Source organism: Gambusia affinis, linkage group LG08 (genome assembly GCF_019740435.1).
Source record: "Gambusia affinis linkage group LG08, SWU_Gaff_1.0, whole genome shotgun sequence".
Lineage (NCBI taxonomy): Eukaryota > Metazoa > Chordata > Actinopteri > Cyprinodontiformes > Poeciliidae > Gambusia > Gambusia affinis.
Window position 1 is genome coordinate 29721517 of NC_057875.1, and position 15845 is coordinate 29737361.

The following is a 15845-nucleotide window of genomic DNA, read 5'->3' on the forward strand; positions in this document are numbered from 1 at the left end:
AGACACATTTTTGACATTTTGGGGTCCCCTTGAGTCTTTTCTGCTTTGTCCCTAGGATTTTAGTTTTTTATTATTTTGTTTCATAGCTCTATTTATTCTTGCCTGCTTTTGTTTGGCTGAGGGGTGACGTGGACTGGAGGAAAAGATTGACACCTTGTTTCTTGTTCATGTGGCGTATTTTGTTGTAGTTTTTTTTTTTTATGTGTGTGGCAGCACAGGTTTCTTCTTTGTTCTTTGTATTGTAACGAATCTAAAATTGTAATAAAAATAATAATGAAAAAAGAGAAATGGTGAAAATAGTGTTACGCAAATGTAACAGGAGAAGAAACCTTATATTTGCATAAGACTATTTTCAAGTCCCCCCCTTAAGAATTGTTTTGAAAATGACATTGAAAAGCAAAAGGTTTTTCCTCATTTTGCTTTCCAATGTCTTGATGGAAAGACATGGATCTCTTCTATTAAAGGTTCATACATAGTCTGAGTGTAGGAACCCTGTTTATAGAAATGGAAAACCCTGCATGCAGGAGGAGATTTTCCATATTTAGTTTGACCCATATTTCAATGCTGCCTCAGTCGTTTATTTAGGTAAATAAAGACCTGATGTCATCAGTTGTTGTTAGACGTGGCTCTGATGTTCGGTGCCGACCTAAATGTTTGTGTTTCTGGTGAGGTGTATGTAATTACGGTGCAAAAATTGTCATTTCTGGTTGCCCACATAAACACACATTGTGTGGCTGATGCAGTGGTGTTTAAAGGTTTGTTAAAAACGCCTTTCAAGTTTCAACCAAGCTCCGTCAGCCGCCAAGACACGAGGCTGGCTGGGCTCGGGTTTGTGCAGCGCTGTAACATCCGATCACCGTAGTATTTATAGAGGGGGATGTTCAACACCACCTCTCCTGCTCAAGTCCTGGTCACACACACGCCCCCACACACACGCACACTCTCAAACAGTTTACTCAGTAATGCTCACTAGTTATTCTGTAATCATGACTCAGTGGCACAGTGAACAGAGCAGCTCATTTTTCTCAGGATTTGTCCTCTACTACCCCTAAAAGGCTGAATTGTGTAATCTTCTCTGTTTGATTAAGTTTAAATATGGAAAATAAACTAGAACAGATACCTCAAATGATTACCAGAAATGGTGTCATCATCTAAGTTTTTGTTCGGCAAGGACCTGTGTGTCAGTGGAGTGAGGGACTGAAGTCTGTAACTTTGATTTGAGTCACACGTTAGTCACAAATACAAATACAAGTTTTTATGTCATGTAATGAGGGATGACAGTAAGCCTGTAAATTATTAATGTTGCACCCTGTGTACAAATGTCTGGTTCTCATGGTAACAGTGTTTGTTGTTGGTGAAAGAACTGTCCACGTTCAACTCTTTTTATTTTGTGGCACTACCAAGCAAAACTCATTCCACATTCAGAAAGCGGGTTTGACTCGTCAACATTATGATTATTAATGATTCAGAGCGACCTGGTTATGGTTGTTGAAGCATCATAATGATCTGGACATATTTTAACAGGGTTTCCATGTCTTAAAAAGCTTTAAATTCATTTTGAAAAATGTAGGTTGGCTTTAAAAAAAAAATTGATCACCAGTTTTAAATATTGTCGTGGTGGGACTACTTAATCTCGTAAATTCTGTGAAGGTTTTTTTCTGGTTCATTTTACTCAAACATGTACCTATAAAAAGTAAAATCAGAGGAGCTGAACATTTTAAGTGGTCTCCTAATTTTTTCCAGAGCTGTGTATTTTTTTTATTTTCCCCAAATATAATCTCAGTTAGTTTTTGAGTGAAGTCATACAGGTGATAGGTAACATCAAAGTTGGGAAAAACTCAGAAAATATTCACCATGTTTTCATTTTTTACATCACAAAAACATGCTATATTGCTAGAGGTAATAGCCAAGTTTTTTAAAAACATAATACATAGTTATATCTTAATGATATCTCATACATTTTCAAAACAATTGATTATTTTTTTTACATGTTGACTTAAATCTTCTAAAGAGTGGAAACCTGTTGGGATAAATGAACCCTACGGATCAAGGTTTAAATTCATAGAACTGTGACTGAGCCAGCCAACAATATTCTCCAGAAACCTGATACCTGTTATTAATTATAATATCTTAAAACGTGACATGAGGAGCGTTGTTAACGTGGCTGTTGTCCCTGCAGCTGCGTGGAGATTCTGCTGGCATCCAGAGCCGCTGTGGACCCGGTGGCAGCCCAGGGCCAGACTCCCCTGTTTCTGGCCTGCGAGGCAGGAAGCCTGGGCTGCGCTCATGCTCTACTGACTGCAGGAGCCAATCGCTCGCTCCCCGCCACAGTAAGGCTTCCTTTGCCATCCTGCCATTCTGTTGTGACTCGCGTGGTTTAATATGTGGTTTCTAGTACAACTGAAAAAACTTTCCTCTGGATAACAAAATTTGATACGTAACACTTTATTTGACGGGTTGTGAATAAGACTCATGACACCGTCATAAACATGATATAACACCTGTCATGAACATGAGTAGGTCTTCATGAATATTTATGACTGTTGGTCGGTAAATCATGACACTTTTAATACAAAGTTGACATTATTCAAAATGTCTTTGTTATGACAACTTGACATTAACCAAGAAATCATGATCTGACATAAATTTGTTATAAAAGTATTACCGATTAAACTTTAGCTTTAATAACATAAAGCTACATAATTGTCAAAGTATAATCGGTAATAGTCATAAATATTCATGAAGACCTACTCATGTTCATGACAGGTGTTATGTCATGTTCATGATGGTGTCATGACACTGTTATTCACAACCCGTCAAATAAAGTGCTACCATTTGATAATATTATTATTATATTTAATTCTTACATTTTTGTTTAGTTCCTCTTTTTTGTCAGGTTCAGATTACCCATCCTCTCTCTTGACTGCTCGTTACTACATAGTAACACTCTTTGTTTCACACTCACTCGCTCCACACAAAGGATTTTAAGTAGTCTCCGGGGTTTTGGTCGTCTGAATTGTGTTAGCCCATTGATGTACAGGCTTTCTGTGTCTCCATGGTAACCATAAGAGCTCTGTGAGTTGCTGTGGCAGCTTACGATGAGCCCCTATATTTAGTTACTTTCTTTGTTCTATATTTAACCCGCTGTTCCTGCTGTGCTCTGTAACATATCCGACCTCCAAAGCACAAACATATTTTAAGCCTAAACAAATATGTTGGCTGATTTTCGATTTTTTGCTTAAAAACAATAATTTAACATTCAAATAATAATCACTGCAGTCCGAAATTAGTCTGAAATGTTTTAAAATGCTAGAAACTGTGATTCTTTGAATTGTTTCAACGTGTTCTGACAGCGTGCTGCTGATGCTGAGACCAGAGGCTAAGTGTGGAAAGCTATGTGTGTTTTAATGTTTATCCCCTTGTTTTTCTCCTGCTACATCAAAATTATGCGTCCCAAACAAAATTCCAAATGGAAACCATGACTCTACCTGACGGTTTTAATCAACCCGTCTTCCTTAAAGCGCAGCAAATTCTACTGGCTGAATTATTTTCACCCTGTTGACTGGACTGCTTCCACATTTTAAAGCTGTTCAGCTACAAACTTCAATGGTATTTTATTGGGATTTGTATATGATGGACTGACACTTCTTACAGAATCAGGATCAGAATGCTTCATTGTTGTTGTACAGAAGCACAATTATGCAAAAACATCAACAATAATAAATGAACTCACGTTTAATTCGATAATGTGTTAATGGGTTGTAAAACCTTTTGCAAGGCGCTATGGACTCACTGTGTTTATTAGTCCTCATGTAAATGTTTTAGAGAGAATTTAAACCACTTAACAGGTTAGGGAGCTGGAGTCCTGGTGCCAAGTAAACAGTAGGGGGTGCTAAAAACAAGAAACTGATCCAAAGCTCTAAAAAAACTAGCAGAAACGTAACTCTTTCAAGTGAGAAGTTAGATTGAAACAAAGTCAGGGCAACTTGTAAATATCGCATTCTGAACATTCTCAGAATATTCGTTCACATGACATTTCATTAAAAACGTAATGTTTCCATGAAGAAATTTCTACAGCATGCTTTTTTTTATTTTGGATAGGAACCAGGTTGGATATCAGAGTGAAGTAGAGATAGTTTCAAAAGAGATTTCAGGAAAATTCTGTAGTATTCTGTAGTAGTATAAATGACTGAGCTTTTTTCCCCCCAGTTTTTTAGCTTAATCAATGCTGAGTAGTCTCAGTAGAAATATTTTATTACATCAGTTTTATATATTGCTCATATTTCTGATCAGGAAATGTGATTGTGATTTAATATATGATTTTAAATCTATATATACATCTTATTGATAATAAATTTAGAACAGTTGGTAACTCATTGGGATTTTGTCTGTTGTATCTGATGAAGGATTCTTATCTCTGGTTAAAAATAGGGCCGAAACGATTCTTCGAGTGATTCGAGTACCTCGATTATTAAAATTCCTCGAACAAAATGTATCTGCCTCGAAGCTTCGTTAAGCTAGATTTTATTATTTACTGCACCATGTTCCGGCCGGGTTGTCACTTGCGTTGCACAGCGCTCTCACTTCTGCCTGAGTTATTGACGAAAGCTAAGTGTTAGCAGCATAACGTCCAGTTTTAAATTTCGGCCTGGGAGGATTTTATTCATTCGTGATAATTCATCTCACGTCTTCATCATTTTCGGGGGACCAATAACTTATTGGCAACTATTGCTTATTGGCAATAAGCATCCTTAAAATGACTGACGCGATGCCTGGAGTACGGCAGCTTTCCTCCTCCTGGAGCTGCTGCCTGGTGGCGGTTCAGAGCGAACAGCGAGGAAGAGCCCTGCAGGTGTATTTATACAGGTGAGCAGATGGACTGAACACGGCGGGCGGCTGCGCATTAGATGATTAACGTAATTGTGGTCTTACAGATGAAATTTATTTCATATCATCCTGGTGTGAACAATTGTGTGGCGGAGCTCACCATGACAGTACATAGCTGGTAGATGAGTTTCTGAGTGTGACCAACAAAGGTGTCAAATCCCGTCGCTAACAAGAAGCTATAAATGTCTGGGCAAGGTGAGAGCTCATCTACTAAATTGACTGAAGATGAATACATAAACCAAAAGCTGGGTATAGATATTTTACCATTTTGTGGTAAAATGTCTTATTTTATCTTTTTTTTATCCAATTACTCGATTAATTGTAAGAATAATCGAGAAATTACTCGATTACTAAGATATTTGTTTACAACAGCCCTGGTTAAAAATAAACTCAGAGCTGAAAAATAGATTAGTACATAAGGAAAGAAATCACTTCAGATTAATAACCAGAAGGATTATTTGATCAAAGATGATAATATATGAGACTAATTGACATGGTAGATAAACAGGTATTTGGTCATTATGTTAATATGCTTCATCTCATTTAACTCAAATATGACCTCTGTACAGGACGGCTGCACAGCGCTGCATGCTGCTGTCCGCTCTGGACACGTAGACGTGCTCCATCTCCTGCTGCACCATGGCGACCTCCCCGACCCACCGGATGGCCCCTTGTCCGCCGCCCTCCTGAACCAGGCCAACATGGACGGCTGGACTCCAGCTCACATGGCTGCTGCCCTGGGCCTCAAGGTAAAACAGGATTCACTCAGCTACAACGACCAGACCCACACCCAGCAACAAAGGGTGCACCGATTTCAGAAAAAGTTCCGTTTTCTGGCCTATCGCTGATCTTTAAAAAGCCTGCGGATTCCGAATTTTTCCAATACAGTTTTTTTTTGTCTGAAATGTTGCTTAATATAGCAAGAAAGTCACTGAGTAGGTTGAGTTTTAGACCTTTGCTCAGGTGGAGAAGCTCAGCTTCACATAGAAGTATCTCCCAAAATTAAGGAAATCGGGGCTGATTTCCAAAATTAACTTGCTGTCTTCTAATCTACTGGAAGATTTAGTAAAAATACTAAATTCTGTTTTCTAATCTACTGGAGGATTTAGTAAAAATACTAAATCTTTCAGTAGATTAGACAACAGCAATTAGTTGTGGCAGAAAATGACTCACTACAATGAATTTAATTTAACACCTTTTGACTGTATTTAGGGAAAGTTTCCCTCTACAAAAGAGCAGATTTCTGTTAACCCGAATGTCTGTGGATGGAGAAAGAGAGCAGATGATTAGTGTGAGCTCCAACATTTTCTCCTGTTAATTTGAGTGGAGCAGAGCTGCAGTTAAAAACTGTGGCTAAACCCACAAAGAGAAGAGGTTTGGACGGCTCTGCCTTTACTGTGTGTTAAAATGCAGTCAGATTTCTCTGAAGGAAACACACTTTCCCACCACTGCTGCTGTGAGTCTGCTTACATTACAGCAGCACTTTAGATTTGTATCACCATTCAACACAGATGTACATATCATACGTTTGATATTTTACTGGATTTATTCCAAAATGTGAGACAAATGTGGGAACATTGTGCTCTGAGCGACATCATGCTTTATTATTTATTTTACATTATATTTATAATTGCTAATTGCACTTTCTGAACAGTTTAAAAGGTTTGTTGCAGTTTATTTTTGCATGTTTGACCAAAGTAGTCAACCTTTTGCGTTTGTCATTTTCCCTTTCTTTATTATTTCTATTTTTTGTTGGGTGTTCTACTTCATAAGAGACTGACTGCAGAAATTAAAGTTGTGTTGTTTCTACAAGTGAAACTATTGGTGTATTTAAGTGTCTATACATTCAGTACATGTCTGTGTTTAAAAAAGAAACATTTTAAGTCAATTCAGCTGTTTTTCTGTCCTCAGATATCAGTATTGGAGGTGAAAAAAGCGGATTGGTGCATCCTTAGCTCAAACTTCATACCTTTCATCCTAATGCATTATCTCTAAATAAAACAGGCATAATATTTCATAAAATTCACTTAATTTCTTGTTCATTCAGAGCGTCTCATTGATTTGTTTTTAGGTTCTCTAGAACATGTGGTAGGATTAGTAACAGTGTGACAGCAGCGTTACGACCGTCATACATGTTCACATACTATTCATACCACCATATTCAGTATTCTCAATCCATATTATATGTGATAAACCTGTCCATATTTATTTCATTTTAATCCGGTTCATAAACCTTTTCTTCTTTTTCTGAATCAATTCACTGAGAATCATCCACCTGCTATTTCTCCACACCAGCAGCTAATGGAGTTTCTATCCTTAGAGCAGTGTTTCCCAACCCTGGTCCTCAAGGCACACTGTCCTACATGTTTTAGAGGTTTCCCTGCTTTAATGTGCCTGATTCAACTGATTGCAGTTCAACAAACGCCTGTTAATCAGTCATCAATTGAAATCAGCTGCACTGAAGCAAGGAAATACCTAAAACATGCAGGGCAGTGTGCCTTGAGGACCAGGGTTGGGAAACACTGCTTTAGAGGACAACATTCACCAGACTGCATGGAATATGAATTAAGAATCAGTCTGCACACTTAATCTTATTCAAATTACGGTCAGTTGAAAGAGAGACAGCTTTTGTCTTGCACTCATATAATTTATTGTGTGTGTATGCATGTGCGTGCTCGTGGGCGTGTGTGTGTGCGGGGGTGGGGGGCGCGTGCATATGTGTGTGTATCCATGCAGGAGTGTCTGGAGGTGTTGTGCAGCCACATTGAGCAGGACATTGAGCGGAGGGATAAGTGTAATCGCACTATTCATGATGTGGCGACAGACGACTGCAAGGATCTGTTGGAAAACCTCGGTGAGTATTTGTCTTTTTTGTACTTGTGCTTCAGTAGGGCCATTGTGTTCTTGAGTATCTTATTTTCCTTCATGCCATAGTCAAACTTGATTAAGTCCTGAGAACATGTTTTATTAGACATTTTATTATTTTAAACCTGCTCCTGAGAGCAGGAACATTGTAGGAAGTTAAAACGTTCTTTCTTCCACAGAGTGTGTAGAGCATGAAGCTATATCAGCTATTTAGAACTATAGCTACTATAACCTACTTTGAAATCTTTGAAAACTGTTCAATTTTAAATAAATTGGGCCTTCATATCAGGGAGAGAGGTGAGGAGGCCGCACAGCTTAATGAGCACTTAAAAGCTTATTGAGCGCCATATCCATAGATCATTCAAAATTAAGCTAAAAAAGAAAATTAAAATATGTGTAGTAAAAAGCAGAATGAGTTTATGATCATGATGTGAAGGTTTGTAATATCACTGTACTGAATACGTTCTTTAGTAAAAAAGATTAAACTCTTTCATTTTTGGACAAACCTAAGGCTGCATTCACACAGCTGGTGAATGCGACACAATTCATATTATTTTGCCCAAATGTATTTTTTTCACTAAACAACCCAATTCCAATCACTTCACCACTGCCTCCCCAAAAATTAGATTTTTGCCACATCCGTACATAATAAAAATCAGAGGTATGTGTTGACGGCTTGTGGATAACCTTCGTACACAGACGCCGCTGTGAGATGTCTACGTTTTTCCTCTGCTCTTACGGATTGCTTTGGGGTGCTAATCTGTCCACACAGAAATCTCATTGCGGTCAGATTTATGTAGTAGTATAAATGACTGCGCAAAAAGAAAAATAGATATCAGCAAAAAACGGGAGTGAAGCATCAAGAGCTGCACTGTGAACATTGCCTGAGTCTGCATACATGCACACAACTTTTCTTTGCTTTTCATTTCTTTACATTCACTGCTGAGATTTTCTCTGATTTTCACTCGCTCAACTATCAATACAACCATGAGGTTTTCTTACCAATCAGTAAACAATATCTCATATTGCAGTTGGGATATTTAATTACAAGAAGGCAACAAATATAAGTAAACTATGAGACATGCTGTGATCAGCAGCTGATCCATGAGAGGTTTAACATTTGCATAGCCAATCGTCCTGTAATGTCTACAAAGTCTCTCCCTGTGCAGGAAACATACACACCATGACGTTATTGGCTGCAGTGGAAAAAGGTAGAGTGGACTGTGGAGATGTTGTGTTGGTGATTTGTCTTTGAGGTGTTTCTAAGCTTTCTGAATAAAAAAGAAATTACTCCATTCAACGACTAGTAACAAGGGAAACCGTAAAGCACTTCCAGATGCAATGCTTGGTCTTCTTCCACCTTCCTAAAAACTCGATACTGATGTTAAGAAAAAAAATCCATGCTTGTCGATTTTGTTGAACATCAACTGCCAAGGTCTTATATTCTTCAAACCTTTAAATGAGAGTCCTCCCAGTGAGCGGTGTGGAGTTTGACTGGGTCACTGGTTTGATCTTACTATTGAGCTGGAGGTCTGGCTGAAAGTCTAGGAACCTCCACATCTGGTGGACTTATTCAACCTTTAACAGGTTTTCTTCTAGCATTGCCTCGTATTTAGCATTACCCATCTTCACATCAGTGGCGGTTGGGTATTTTCAATAAACACCCAGTTTGTGGGGTATTCACAATTAATACCCCACAAATCAGGGATATTTGTTGACAAGACAAGAAAACAAGTAATTATCTTGTCAACAGATCGTCACATTTGAGCTGTGAATCTCCATATTTCCAGCAGAGCGTTGTCATGGCCGCTCAGGCTCTTTAGTGGCTGTGTCTTGCTATTACCTTTTTTTTTCTTTTGCATGACAAATGGATCAAGAAACATCACTACACATTTGTTAAGACTATTTTCTTACCTTCCACTTCACCATTGTCCTTTACTTTGTGTTGGTCTAAAATTGGAATATTGAAGGTGCATTGTTACCTGATAACACCTAACATGAGCTTTGTTTCCAACACAACAATTTTGTTTTTTTGCTAAACGTTTTGGCTCTAGGATGAGGAGTTTTTTTTCTTATTGTTTCGAAATTAGTTTATTTTGCAAAACTGCAATGGAAACTCCTTTTTCACATTATACGAGTCATGTGACCACCAACCGGATGTTACTACTGGCTAGGGGTTGAACGACTACATATTTTTTAAGGTCGACTACATCATGATAATAGTCGAGTCGATGTCGACTAGTCGCGGTGACGTCATAGTGACGTAAGCGCAAAAACCTTCACAACTTGGAGGCTTTATTAGCTATTTTCACGGCAAATATTGACACCCCCCCCCACACACACACACACACACACGCACACACACACTCCCCTTCTCCTGCTTTTACTAAGTCTATTATGGAGAATTAAAAGAGCAATAAACAGATCATTCTTCGTGAGCAGCGGGGAAAAGTTTGTTGCACAAAGTCGGGTCTGACTTTTTTTTTCTAAACACCGGCTGATGCTGATGATCTCTGGATAGTTACTATAGGAGTCAAATTATCACACTGACTACAGTGTGCTTTTGGAACATCACAAGTCAAACTTGTTATGAACGGATCCCGTTTGGTTACAGCTGAATTCAACGAAACCACCTGCTTCTCCTCCGCCCGATGCGCGACAGGAAGCTCTGCTGACTCAGCAGATTGAACGATTTAAGATATTTTCTAGTCAACGTCAACATGATAAAAGTCGAGTCGATGTCGAGTTGACTAGCCGTTGTGACGTCATAGCAACGCAAGACGCAAAGCTTTGGAGTAACGTGCAGGCTTTATTACCCGTTTTCACGGAAAAATACGGCATTTACACAGAACAGCAACAAGTGAAACAACAAAACATCGGGATAGTTTATGATAAATAATAAGTTGCTGGGAAACCAACATTCAAAAGGAAACGCACATCTTTTAGATGGCATGTAAAAACAATAAAAAGAGGTGGCACGGGGGCGGGGGGGTAAATAAAGTTCACTGTCATTAGCACAGTACAGAGCACTCGCGACACTCGCGAGCCGGCTAAGTGACATCCTTAGCGGGAAGGGGGCGAGTTTTAGATGGCTCGTGTTTTGTAGTCGACTGCAGCTGCAACTCCATCTCCTTTTAAAAACACTGTAAAACCACAAATATGCATCCATCTACATATCATTTAAACTAATGTATTAACTTATTTTTCTTGTGTCTTGTGACGTATACTGTGCTGTCAGATCAGCACAGGCTATCACATGACTGCGACTAGTCGACATGAAATGTAAAAACTCGCGAGACGTCCTAGAGTCGACTAGTCGACTAGTCGACTAATTGGTTCAACCCCTACTACTGGCAGAAACCACAAAAAAGAAGACAACAGGAAGCGGGAAGAGGATGATGGCACAGGATGCTTTTTCATGACTTATTGCATGAACAAACTTATTCACATGTGATTTTAAATGCATTTCTTATTTTAATGAAAATACCACAATTTCAAAACTGTTTTTCCTCCCACATTAGCAGAATATTGACTAAGTTTTGCACAGGTCAGCTATGTGAGGTTGGAAAATAAATCGAAACTGCTGGTTTTTAAAGATCAGTGATTCACTAGGAAACTGCAATCAGTGCACCTCTTCGTTTAATCTGGGTGTTTAACATAATAATGTGTGAAAAAAGTTTTCAGATTTTCAGCTTATCATCCCTTTATGCTACAGCTCACTGCTCTCTCTTCCACCCCTCCAAAGATTCGTACCGGGTGCTGGTGCTGCTGCAGTGCTCGGCTGTAGAAACCAGCCCCATGTGTCCTATGGGGGCTGTGGAGGACGAGGAGGAGGCCAAGGTTCACTCCTCCAGCCAGACGGCGCTGGGCAGAGTGACGGTGGACCGCAGCACGCGTTGGGCCCAGCTGAGTGCTGCTCTCAGCAGCATGTTTATTTCTCACCTCCAGATCCTCTGTGGAGAGGACACACAGCGCTCCCTGCTGGGCCTCAGTCCTACCAGCATCTCCTCCATCCTGATCGGTACCCGCTCTACAAACATTTTGTCTCTTTCTCACAACTTTCTTCTTCACCCTTCAACTTAATTTGATATGGATATCAAATTAAAATTATTAACCCCATAACTCTCACCCTCTAAATCACCAAAAATGGCAGAAAAGTTATACCCAAATTAATTCAGCTGGTATTCCTGAACAATTTGGAGTACATGCAAAAACTTGGTCTCTTTATGAAGATGACAAACTAAATGTTCTATTTGTGCAGTCAAAAATATTTTAACTGTAGGTAGTTTGTAGCTATGATGTTTGTAAAATAAAAAAATGTGAAAAATTTTGCTTCACCCAGATAATCTAAATGCACATTAAGTGTTGAGTGTATGGACCGGAAAATACAATAAATCTGTAGAATAAAGTATTCCGCCTGTGGATTTCAATACTGATCAAAATAGCACAAAAGAGAAATGTCATTTCGGACATGTTTATTTATGAGGATGTACAGGTGTTGTCCAAGTGTGCCATTCGGACAACATCTGACATACTAACTTCAAATGACTGTAACTCCTCATTGCTTCAACATACAGTCATCGATGAGGCTCTAATGAAAGATAATGACCAGAGGAATCCTCTGGTAGACACAACATTACTGATAGGGGAAATTACTTATAATTAAGTATGAATAAATAATAAAAAATAAAATAGTATATCGTAATTGAAGGGTAGGGGGTTAGTATACAGTCAGACCTTCTTCCCCTTCTTGCAATACACTGTTCGTTCGCCTACTGTCCCCCCAGCACTCAACGGTACGCTAGCCCTGCCCCCCCACCATCTCTCCTTCAACCCCCCAACCCCATTCCTCCCACACCACCATTCCCTCAGCCCCCCCATTCTCGCTCTTCAGTACGCTCTACCCACCTCGCTCTGACTGCAGCAGCTGACGACTAAAGGTTTCCAGTATTCTCAAATCCGAAACGTGTCAGCACTCTTACGGCCATAATCATCCACTCCCGTGAGTTGTGAAGTTCTGTTGAAGAAATACATCCAGTTTTGACACGTTCTAACAACGTGTCTCTCCGTGGCCCTCCTTTGGTCAGAAAAAGTCATGTAAACACCGTTATGCACGAGGGCGCATGAGGGCGCACAGAGCTTTAGATTTAGTCTCTCAGTTGACCAGTCAGAAATATTCCAGAAAGAATACAGGCATGTCAAAACGAGCTCAAGTCGCTCTCTGGATATTATTGGCTCATCAAAAGCCATTTCATAACATTATTGGTCGAATGCAGTGTCAATCAAAAGTGGGGCCTCTAGGCCAGTGTTTCCCAACCCTGGTCCTCAAGGCACACTGTCCTACATGTTTTAGAGGTTTCCCTGCTTTAATGTGCCTGATTCAACCTGTTAATCAGTCATCAATTGAAATCAGCTGCACTGAAGCAAGGAAATACTTAAAACATGCAGGACAGTGTGCCTTGAGGACCAGGGTTGGGAAACACTGATCTAGGCTGCCCAATGAAAGTGTCATAATGGACACCGGCAGAGTTTAAACCCTTAAATCTCACCGCCGGAAAATACAATGGAAAAAAAGACATGTGGGGTTAAATTTCTGATTTTAGGTTTTGGAAAAAAAGAAACATCTAATTCTAAACTCCAGAAAGTTGCTTTGATTTGTTGATTTATTCCAGTTTGTGATCATTTTGTCCTGAATAAAGTCACACTTGATCACCAGGTTAGGTTGAATAAATAATGAGGAAGCAGCCGCCAGTTTGCTAGCTGCTGATCTGGCAGCAGTGCTTGTGGCAGCCACTCAAGCTGCACTTCCCAAAGAAAAGAAGACAAGTATAGGCTGTTTCTGCTGTGGGTGTTAGAAAACTGCAGCAGTAGTTTAGTAAGCTTTCATCTGAAAATGAGACTAATCCAGAGCCTGAACATCAGCCTTCCAACACCCTGAACAGGATTTACAACCTCAGGACAAAGCAAAGAGCTGGTCAGAGTATTTGGTCTCTGGCTGACCTGCCAACACATCTGCAGATTACTGGCCTTTTTATTTCCCCATAGCAATGTCCTCAGAGACCAAAGGTTAAGAAACTGCTCTTTACACTTGAATGCAACAAATCCTTCACACACAGTGCTACTGAGATGTGGTTCTATACGAAATACTGTAGCTAGAGACAGATGGATTTAAATTATTATCATTGTATTAAAGGAGAATTATTATGTAAAAAAAGACTTTTTGGAGCTTTAGGTATTGTAATGTTATTCCCTCATCAAGGAGTGCTGCCTTGATTCTTTCATGCATGTTTGATAAACTCTTTAGTCTCCACAACAGCAGCCTGGCAGCCTCAGCTGTGCAAGATGCCTGTTTGGACCTAGTGACGTTTTTGAGGGGCAGGTTGTGAGGAGCTCATTGACAAGCTTGATTGGCAGCACTAAACCCCTCCTCCTGGCTCTGATTGGTTGTTTCTTACTGCGGCCGGTACATTTGGCAGTAGATCAACAGGGAGAAGTTAGAGTAGCTTGATTTTTTCACAGATTGTCTGACTCATATTTTACTCTCATTGGGACATAGTTTTACCTAATATGTAAAAAAGCAACAAATTTTTAAAATAAAATTCAAATTCAAAAATACTTTATTGATCCCAAAGGGAAATGAAATAATGAAAGTACGGAGCTACTCCAATATGTTTCCACCCGGAGTGGATAATAATAAAAATGACCTTCAGCTGCTTTTAGAGGTGGTTATTCTCAAAAGGCTTTTATACAGCACCAAAATGCATAATGTAATTTACTGAATATAACGGTGCTTATTAGACTGTGTATTTGCCATTATTTCATCCTCATCGGTTGCTTTACCCAACCTTTTATGACAGTATTTGGGGGCAGTGCTTGAAGTCATGTACTTTCTGCGTCCTTCCTTTCATCCCCATTTCCTCTTTGTGTCGTCCAGGAGACACTGAGTGGTTACCTGGTCAGGAACTGCCTTTATCGCCCTGGGATCTGGTCAGAAAGCCTCTCAGCCAGTGCATCACCATCCGCCTCAAAGGTACAAGCCTGGCAGCCTCAGCCTGCCCATCCAGCATCACTCAGCCATCAACAACATGACAACAGAGCTGTGATCATGTGATCACTGCTCACTGAAACCATTTGGTGGATTAAAGGATCTGGGTGTTTTTTGTTTGTTTGTTTTTGTTTTTTGGATGCACTTGAATCGATGTAGCAGACTTGTCTCCCCGAGCAACAGCACATAAAACACAATTGAGCCTGGACATGTTGGCCAAAGAAGCACTATGATTGGTTGAAGCCCAGTTTTCATTGAATCAAAGTTCAAATTAAATCAGTCATGTGAGAAAGTTCTGAAGAGTGGAAATGTTTTTTTTAACATCAACAATCTACCAGGACATTTTAGGACGGCAGATTTTTTTAAACCCAGGCATACATCCAGAAATATCACACACTTTGTGTTTCATGTGTTTCCTTTCATGTTTCACTCATTGCAGTTATTGAAGAGCTATTTAATTAAGCACATACGCAACATTATCTCTTTATATTACTGTTATATTAAAGGCCCTCAGCACAGAGCCAACATGTTTGTAAACATTTTATAGATTAATCAGGTTTGCTGAGCTTGAGTTGTGTTCATTTATGCGATCGATCGACAGTTGGTCAAATGGAAAATTGATATATGAAATTCAGCGGTTAGATGTTTAGATTTGCTCCTATTGGTTGTTCGAAGGATTTCTGTGAACTGTTCTTTTTAGGGTGCCCAGATCATACAACATTGTATGATTAAAAACCATAACTGGCTCCACAAGTTTAAATAGTGATAGTTCATTTTCTCTAATTCTCTACAGAAGAGGATTAGGGCCACTGAAAAAAGAAATAAAGAAATGTTTATGTTCTGACTTTAAGGTTCAGATTTCTGTCTTATTTCTCAGAATTTTGGCTTTAATCTTAGAGTTCTCCATTTTTTCTGAGAATTCTGACTTTAAGCTCAAAATTAAAACTTTTTCTCAGTTTTGACTTTCATCTCAGAATTCTGACTTTAATGTCTTGACATCACAGTAACATTCACATTGCCTAACATCGCACAATATTATACATAAAAT

General features: G+C 39.3%; 1 protein-coding gene across 3 annotated transcripts in view; it reads left to right on the top strand.

Moving 5' to 3' along the window:
- cttnbp2 (cortactin binding protein 2) overlaps positions 1-15845 on the top strand; it is a 105511-nt gene that overhangs the window by 77916 nt on the left and 11750 nt on the right. For 2 of the 3 annotated variants that reach the window (XM_044125732.1, XM_044125733.1), the window contains exons 7-12: positions 2180-2330; positions 5457-5636; positions 7624-7741; positions 8922-8963; positions 11498-11773; positions 14687-14782. In XM_044125732.1, the coding sequence (XP_043981667.1) occupies positions 2180-2330; positions 5457-5636; positions 7624-7741; positions 8922-8963; positions 11498-11773; positions 14687-14782 (863 nt within the window). The remainder of the gene's footprint in view (positions 1-2179; positions 2331-5456; positions 5637-7623; positions 7742-8921; positions 8964-11497; positions 11774-14686; positions 14783-15845) is intronic. The other variant, XM_044125734.1, reaches the window with a different exon arrangement.